The sequence below is a fragment of the Cottoperca gobio genome, chromosome 19, assembly GCF_900634415.1.
Source record: "Cottoperca gobio chromosome 19, fCotGob3.1, whole genome shotgun sequence".
Classification (NCBI taxonomy): domain Eukaryota; kingdom Metazoa; phylum Chordata; class Actinopteri; order Perciformes; family Bovichtidae; genus Cottoperca; species Cottoperca gobio.
In genome coordinates, this window is record NC_041373.1 from 16,068,819 (window position 1) to 16,077,732 (window position 8,914).

At 43.0% G+C, this 8,914-nt stretch overlaps 2 protein-coding genes across 3 annotated transcripts; both read left to right on the forward strand.

Annotated features, from left to right (window-relative positions):
* The first annotated feature begins 335 nt into the window (after positions 1-335).
* On the forward strand, positions 336-5,231 carry fam234a (family with sequence similarity 234 member A). Of its 2 annotated transcripts, none has more exons than XM_029455499.1 (12): positions 336-478; positions 1,204-1,508; positions 1,591-1,701; positions 1,810-1,992; positions 2,163-2,287; positions 2,474-2,606; positions 2,838-2,970; positions 3,042-3,209; positions 3,482-3,563; positions 3,657-3,809; positions 3,893-3,995; positions 4,074-5,231. In XM_029455499.1, the coding sequence occupies exons 2-12, from the start codon at positions 1,235-1,237 to the stop codon at positions 4,283-4,285; spliced, it is 1,677 nt and encodes a 558-aa protein (XP_029311359.1). In that variant the 5' UTR covers positions 336-478; positions 1,204-1,234; the 3' UTR covers positions 4,286-5,231. The 2 variants fall into 2 exon arrangements, with proteins under 2 accessions (XP_029311359.1, XP_029311360.1); XM_029455500.1 differs by having other exon boundaries at positions 3,066-3,209.
* Positions 5,232-6,800: 1,569 nt separating this feature from the next.
* cox6b1 (cytochrome c oxidase subunit 6B1) lies at positions 6,801-8,853 on the forward strand. The gene is made up of 5 exons (XM_029456353.1): positions 6,801-6,819; positions 7,055-7,173; positions 7,691-7,829; positions 8,046-8,146; positions 8,666-8,853. Exons 3-5 carry the CDS (start codon positions 7,724-7,726, stop codon positions 8,717-8,719), a joined length of 261 nt encoding a protein of 86 aa, XP_029312213.1. The 5' UTR covers positions 6,801-6,819; positions 7,055-7,173; positions 7,691-7,723; the 3' UTR covers positions 8,720-8,853.
* The last annotated feature ends 61 nt before the right edge of the window (positions 8,854-8,914 follow it).

Genomic DNA, 8,914 nt, shown 5'->3' on the forward strand with positions numbered 1-8,914 from the left:
TTAGGGAAATGACGAAAGGCCCTGTCCGTTTAGCTTACGCTAAAGGGAGGGCTATTGCTATGAAATCGACCAATCAAAGCGCTTGAGAATAAGCGAATTAACCAATCAGAGCGGCTTGAACCCAACGCATTGTAGATTGTATTTTCAGCCCTGAGTATAGCCTCTCAGGCAGCACACATTCAGAGAAAAGTCATTCCCTGGTTTCCTCTAGGTACAAGTTATATCTAGGTTTAGTCGAGAGACTATTGATGTTATTTTTTATTTGTTTTCCAACATCGTTTGGGTCGTTCTATCTTCACTGTAGGCGGAGAAGAAGGGCTACCTGAGAGACAAACTGAGGGCAACAAGCCCCCAGGGGCAGTGGGCTTGCCTGTGGTTTGTTTACAGAGCTGAAATTGACAGGCAGCTCCGTGGTGTCAGGCCTACTACCTGTAGTTAGCCGCACCAGTGACCACTAAAGACGACCGTGTGGAGAAAAGTAAGAGCAACTTTTTTGAGTCAGTGTAAATTCTTGTGGTGGGACTTCATAGACAAGATAACGTTAGTCTGTATTCATTCTTCTGCGGGCCCTGGCCTTTGTTCAACAAGTTAGCAAACTAACATTCACATGATATTAGCCGATAACTTTCCTAACCAAAGCTAGCTAACAATGATAGTCATCTGGCATTGACCTACTCGGAGAAAACGTTGTTTTTGGACCATTTAGCTAACATCCTACGGTAAATTCTCAGATTTCAAAAACATTATCTGGACAGTAAATGAGCTTACTAATTTATAATGATACTTTTAAGAGTAACAGGCCCGTGGCTATAGAACAGAACCAGTTTGCTAGCCTTGGGGATGTTTGCCATTGTCATTATGGGTCTGTTGTTTTAGTGCTGAGAAACCTCTGGAGTCAGTGCTGGCACGTTTGAATGGGCTCAGATCCACAAAGGTTGATACAGCAGAAATTGCTGGACCGACAGTGCATGCTGCCTTCAGTATGTTTGTCATGTGCTATAGCTGTGAAGGCCAGCTGTCTGTTATTATTGCTGGTTACTCTGACACGTAATTTACTCTACACTGAGATGGATACAGCAGCAAACTATATGCCACGGAAGGAGTATACACTGTGTAGTAAATAAACAGGGTTTTGTCATGTAAGTGTTTAAGCATTATATTCAGGTAAGTGTTTTACTGTAAGCTCTTTTCCCTGTTTTGTAGATCTATGTGCTGGTAATGCATTGAGGTGACAATGGAGACCACAGGCAGTGCTACTGAAGGCGACCCGCTGAGGAGGGCAGAGGATGGGGCAGAGACAGGAACAGCACCATTGGCAACAGAGCTGAAGAAAAAGAAGAGTTGTAGGGAAGTCATTGGTTTTCCCAAACTGACCCATTGGCGAACCGGATTCTTCTTCTTCTCCTTGTTCCTCTGCCTCACCGTAGTGTTTGCCTTCTCCTTCATCATCCCCTGTCCTGTCAGACCACAGTATATCCCTACGTGGAACAGGACTTTCTCTGAAGCAGGTGTGTACAAGTATGTGCTTTTCACTGCTTGGTGTTTTCTTGTGTGTGCGACTTACTACTATTCTCTCCTTCTCTGCCACAGCAACGTATGACTTTCTAGCCATTGAAGATGCAAGCAAAGACAAGGTGATGGATGTCTTGTTTGTCCTCAAAATCACAGAAGGCAGTCCAAACAATACGTGTGCTGCTGCAGGTATAAAGTATTATTCGATTTTAATTTAATGTATTCATGAGGAAACAAGAGTTGGCTCTGTATTACATTTGTTTTGTGTAATTCAGACAAACTCTGCGTGTTTTCCAGGTCTGCCCTCGCCATGTGTGTTTGTGTTAGCAGTGGACGGGACAGATGGAGCGTCGCTGTGGGAGTGTGCGCTGGCTCCCGAGTTCCACTGGGCCCAGTGTGGCCTGGGCGATGAAACCGGCAGAACCTGGGACTGTCTGCTGTCCCATTCTGACCAACTCACAGCCGTTGACAAATACACTGGTTAGTGACTCATTACTCTGTGTCTGTATTATGTATATTATACATTACATCGCACTTTCATAATGTGTGTGTGTGTGTGTGTGTGTGTGTGTGTGTGTGTGTGTGTGTGTGTGTGTGTGTGTGTGTGTGTGTGTGTGTGTGTGTGTGTGTGTGTGTGTGTGTGTGTGCAGGCAAGATCAGGTGGCAGCAGCCTCAGCCTCTTGGTGTGCACAGCACTGTGCCTGTTCTTAGTGTCCCAGATCTGGATGAGGACAAGGTCGGCGATTTGGCTCTGGTGGCGTCTAACAACACTGAGGTAAACATTCAGGGATATTATTTATTACTGCTACATTTATTTCCTTTGTTACGATGTAAGGATTGAGTCGTGTCGCATTATTTTCTTTTCTTTAATAATAACGTACTGTAACAGTTTGTAAATAATAAGCATTGTCAGTGAAATCATCTGATGATAAAACTCTACTCTGTTTGTCGTTATCTGCAGACTCGGCTGGTTTTCCTCTCGGGGAAGACGGGTGTCCAGATTGGCTCCTCTGTGGTTCTTGTCTCCACAGAGACGGCTAATCATCTTCTCCATCGCACTAAAGAAGGTTCTCACTATGTCCTGCTAGAAAAAGGTTTGTGTCTCAAATCAGCCTTGAAATTCACAACATGTCTGCAGATAAGTCTTCCCTAATGGAGGAGCGCTGCACTGCATCAAAGCTATACATGAGTTAAAAAGCCATTATTATGTATCCAGCATGAACAATGTTTAACTTTAAGTTCGGATACAACTGTTGCACATGGATGTATAGACTTAGATGGACTTTACACTTGGTGACAGTGAGTAATCCTGTGTTCAATCACAGACACTGGCTTGTATGGACTGGCACTGTGGAAGATTGCTGCCAAGGCCAAAGCAGGGATGGAGAAAAGCCTCAAGAAGGACAAACACTGGGAGAAGAACGCCATTGCGGCCTCCGGCCTTGTACCCATCTACGAGTAAAAATCAGATTGCATTCACCTTTTTTTTGGATTTTCACCTTCACCACTTGTCGTCATTGTGGCTTTAGCTGCTATGTATCTCCACTCTGTAGATCTGATTCAGTGAGACAAGTGCTCAGAGCAGGAGAAACGGGTGATCCGCCCAACCTGCTGCTTGTGACTGGAAGCGAGTTGGCATTAGTCGATGGGAAACATTTGCAGCTACTGTGGAGATTCAACACCAGCTCAGTCCTCAGGTAGCCATTCTGTTTGTGTTGTTCTTATATTGCACATACACATTAATTAGACCTGAAATGAGTAGTTTTTATTAGTAGTTAGTCACCGACTGTGTTGCGTTCTGTCTTGTGTAGTCTCACCTGTCATGTCTCGCTTCACACACGGAACAAAATCTCATCTTTAGGTGCATTGTGGTTATTTTGGTTTTGGCAGTGCTCTTTTTAAATGTCAAAGTAAAGCATATAGTGTCATCACAACCAGCTGGTTGACTCCTGTGTTCACTTTCATACAGCGAGCCCTCCTTTGGCCACTTTAACAAAGACGATTTCCTCGATGTTGTGGTCGAGGAGGACATTGGCAACTTCACAAAGAGGGTAAGACTGCTGTGACGCCTACATTTAACTCTCTGTGTCCAGCTTCTCTCATACGGCGACTGATTTGAATCGCACTGTCTGTCTGGTATGTAGGTGATCATTCTTGATGGGAAGTCCGGTGGTGTGCTGTGGGAGGTGAACCTTTTGGCCACTCCTAACTCGCCGAGACCCGCCACGATACACACCTCCAACTACGTCTCTATCTTTCTGTTTTGGGGCATGGTGCCCTCAGAGACCAACTCGTCTGTAAGTACTCTGCCTTTTATTAAAAGATGCACGTTAACGGGTTTCTGACAAAATGCTAATCGGACTCAAATATTTAATTCCAGGAACCTTTCGCAAGCGACCGACACTCTTACTTGCTCCACCCTCTGTACTCTACAGTCCTCCTGCAGTCAACGAGTGTCCTGGACCACATCATCATGTTTAAAGGTGTGAATCAGTGGTTGGAGGGGTGGGTAACACCGGGGTCAGCTCTGTGTTTGACTATTTTTTTTTTTTTTACTTTAGCCACTCTGTTGGAGGGTGGACGCCACGCTGCCTACCTCCTGCTGACCGGTCCTGTGACGGAGGAAGCTGAAGGCACCGTGGTCCTCAGCAAGCGAAAGTTGAAGCAGGACGTCCCCGACAGCAAAGTTCTCCGCATTGGTACTGCAGGAAGCTCGGAGAGCAATGAAGCCATCAAGGAAGCCTTCAATCGTCTCCGCTTCAGCGATTGGTAAAAGGACCGTGTTGAAACCATTTTGGCACAGCTGACTGTGTGGTGGCTTTAAAACCAAAGTGTGTACACTCGCTATGACTTTCCAACTGCTGACAACCAAACAAAAATCATCTGCGTTTAGAGGTTTGGGTTAACGTGATCTGACGGGGCTCTGCCATTAATCTCCATTGGACAAACTAGGCGTTGTCTGTTTCCAGACTTGACTGCATATCATGAGTTTGATCTTAGTGTCCAAAGAGCTGCCGACAATCACACTGCACTTCTGCTCTTCTCCTGCTGATGAATCCATCGAGAGGACCTGCCTTTCGGTACTGCATCTCGCACTTCATGCATCAATGCGATGCTCTTTATTTAAATGGCAGAGGCTGGATTGTTGTTTTAATCTATGCAACTTTATTTCAGACTGGGCTTTTAAAAGTAGCAGACGCAGCTCGAGGTGGCGGCTCCTGAGTATTTCAAATTATAATCATCATAATATTAGGGTTTTTGCTTTTGGTACCTTTTTTCTAAAACTTGACATTAAAACTTGAAACCCCAGAAACCTTAAGTCATACACTATGTTGTTACATTTGTTCTGTGTCCTGTTCGCGGAGGTGATTTGGCTGTTTTGTAGTCCGTGGTACGGTTGTGGATAATTGAGATTAGTTTCTCTTACTTTCTATATCCCAGATGCTGTAACAAGTGATGCTCTTTTATGCACATGGACCTTTTGAGACGCAATGTTGAGTCTCACATGTTCTCCATCATGTTGAGTTACTGCTGTGGGTTCATGGCTTCCTGTAAAGCTGTTATTGTGTGCCTCTCAATGATTTATATCAGCTAATTAAGTGAAGATGAGCTTCCTGTTTTTGCTGTACGAACCTGTGGACCTTTGTCGGAGCTGGCTTTTCTTTCTGACTTGATATGTTTAAATTTGAGCAATATTATTAAAAGGTTTTAAAATAACAGCTTCTGTGTCATTTCAAATGTGTGTTTATTATTATTATTATTATTATTATTATTATTATTATTATTATAGGAGCAAATGCAGTGAGAGTAGAACATATCTGAGGCATCTTGTAGCAGCTGAAGTTGTAGCCTTCTTTGAAAAACTGCTCATTTTATCTAGTTATGATTAAATGATAATGATTTATTGGCTAAAGATCATTTATTTGACTTGTATTCACCACCAGTGGACTTCAGCAAAAGAGCAAGAATCAAGTATAGTGTCAAACTTGCCAAAACAAAGACTGAATATATATAATTAATCTAATAATGAAAGCCTCAAGAACATATTGATTTCAAATATACAGTCATCTCATTAACAAAACCTTTGGTCAACAAACAACAACAGTTTTTCCTGGTTTCATATTATATATCAAACTCAATTAAATACTTCCCAGAGTAACCTGATCCAGAAGTCAAATTGCTTTTGTCCTGATTGTTACCGTCAGACAGACGATACAAATCAAATCAAGTTTATTTATAGAGCCCAATATCACAAATAACACATTTGTCTCAGTGTGCTTTACAGACTGTACAGGTTACGACACCCTCTGTCCTTAGACCCTCGCATCGCACAAGGAAACACTTCTTAAAAGAAACCCCATAATTAAAGGGGAACATGGAAGAAACCTCAGGGAGAGCAACTGAGGAGGGATCCCTCTCCCAGGACGGACAGACGTGCAGTAGATGTCGTGTGTACAGGATAAACAACATAGTACAAATACAACATTTGAGAAAGTATATACAGGAGCCTGGCTGCATGCACCACCAACCTCCAGACCCACAGACATGCACTAAATAAATGTGAATAAATATAATTATTTATTGCACAACCCCCCTTTGTCCATATATGTACATAAGCTATATTGTTTTTTATTATTGTTTTAACTTAATTGTATATAGTACTCTTTTCTGACTGCTGAGCTGTCATGCTGTACACTTGTGTTAACCTTATGACAAATAAAACTTGAAACTTGAAACTCAATCATATAGAAATAGCCCTTTGCTGCCCTCTTGTGTTGTAATGCATTGCTCCAGAGCGCCACAGCAGCCGCGAGCCTGGCCTGCAGTCCGTGGATGTAGTGAAGTCAGTCACGTGTCACAGGGGTTGTCCCGTACAGCTTCCCTAAATATATACTGTACATACATTACGTCGCTTATTCACCATGACTCAGGACACATGACAGGCTCCTGGAATAATTTGGGGAATGGAAAGTGGCCTCTTGAACGCGCGCACTTCATCGCACCTGACTGAGCGCACAGCAGCGCGCTGCAGGAGGAGGATGAGACTGGAGCTCACATGTTCTCCTGAAGTTAGATCACTGCGCACTGTGAGAACCGAGACTTTACAACCGACCAGCTACATTGATAAGGACTTATATCCCCTTGTAATACATGTAATACGACTCATACACAGTATCGCTGCTGCCCCCACGTGACATGGAGTTCACAGACTGAGCATTTGCTCATCAGATGAATAAAATATGCAAAGTGCAGGAGCACAAAAGCGCGAGGCTGCCTTTCCCTTTATAAAAAGAAACCACACCTCAGGTAGATTGAATACTTTGAGCAAACATATTTTAATTATTAACACATATATGACTGCAGAACACTTCCGCCTTGTGTGAGAAATAAGAAATAAAACGCTATAAAACAGCACGCTGCTCCTAATGTGTCTTTAGCTCGGGTGCCTCTCATTACTCGCACATCACTTAGAGCAGCCCTGTGTGTAGTCTGACCAACCTGTAATGTGTGTGACCTGTGTCCGCCATGCCGTCGTGATAAGACTGCACGCATGCCACATCGTTGGAGCGTGCGCGCGGGGCGCACACTGCTTATCAGAGGAACACTTTCACCGTCCGGTATAAAAGTCACTTTGAGCTGGAGCCTGATACTGCCACGAAGGTAACGTGTACCTGCATGTCTTTGATTCTTCTTTAAATATATTATGAAGCTTTATCTCTCGAGACTCCACGTGCAGCCAATCTTAATGCATTTATTAGGAGAGAATCGTTATTAAGACTCTGAAAAGGATCAATTTCATTTGAGTTGTAGATTGTTTTTAATGCATTATCACAAGTATGCTGTATTTTCTTTGTAATATATATGAATCTCCTAGGTTTAAATTTAAAATCGTTACTTGTTTGAATGTAAAAGAAACAGAAACTGGGTCATGTTAGGAGGAAATGCTGTTAGAACAAGATGTCTGCCAACATCGGTATTGTTATATTATTAGACACTAGTTTGGTCGCGTGTATTATCTTGTGTTATACTATAGATTTGCTGTGTGAGAGGAGTATCTGATGAACTCATGCACACTTAAATCTGCACAGGTCTAAGGCCGGTCTGTTACTGTCTGACGCAGAACGAATATGTTGGAAATGTTTTTGCTTAGTGACACACAATCTTTTGCATCCTATAGCATCCCATTGATATTCTCTTGACCGAGGTGAACATGGCTGAGGACATTAAGACCAAGCTGGAGAAATATCACACTGCTCCCTTTGATGCCAGATTCCCCAACCAGAACCAGACCAACAACTGCTGGTCCAACTACCTGAGTAAGACTGCATGTCAAGGTCAAAGCAGTCATGAAGACGTGCTAGATCTCAATATAATAACATGTATTATTCTATGTGAATGAATGATGAAGTAAGTAAAGCTCATTGCAGCTCAGGTCTTTAGACGCGTTGACCTCTTCAGGGTCACTGACAGGACTCTTCACTTTGAAACTTGGATCGGGGCCACGATGTTCATTGTTTTCTCTCTATTAATAGACTTCCACCGCTGCCAGAAAGCTCTGGATGCTAAAGGAGTAGACTCGGCCCCGTGTGACTGGTACAAGAGGGTCTTCCAATCAATCTGCCCCTTATCCTGGGTAAATAATGAATACTAATAACTTCTTTTTAAGGGTCCAAACAGACACAGGGAAATTGAATAGCTATGAATATATACGTTGTACTCTCCCTTATGTGGGCGGAGTTTGTTTATCAGGGGGGTCAAACAACGTTTACATTCCTCACATTCCTGAAAATCAAAACAACATGAAGTGTTTCAGTCCAAAATTAGAAATTCCCCCTTTTTAAATTTATTCTCAGCCCAATAAAAAATGCAGGAAGCTCGGACTTATTTTCAGCCAAATCCTAAGAATAAGGTCTCGCACATTTTATTTAATTAAATATTGAAGGTTGAACTTCCGCTTTAACCCCACGTTGACATTATAGGGCTGTCGTGTCGTCTCCTCTGGTACATTGAAGACACAAATGTGCATTTCTCTCGCTGGGCTGAAACTTTAACGCCTGTCCTACTTTGAGTTACTGGTTTAATTCTCTCATTTATAATCCTTTTAATTTCTGTAATGAAAAACAAAAGTGTTTCTGTCATGTTTCCCCTTCAGATCCAGAAATGGGACGACCAGAGAAGCGAGGGGATCTTTCCAGGGAAAATCTAAAACAGCTGTCGGTCTGCAGAGATGTAAACCTCTCAGCTAAACATCTGTACTTGTGGCGGGGGGGGGGGGCCACGTGGCTGTAACTGAACCGTCATTCCTCACAACTCTGCATTAAAGCATCTCAGGATATATGTTCAGTTGTGTCTTATGTTTTTAATAACAGTGTGGGGGTCAAGTCAGGACACGAGGGAGACG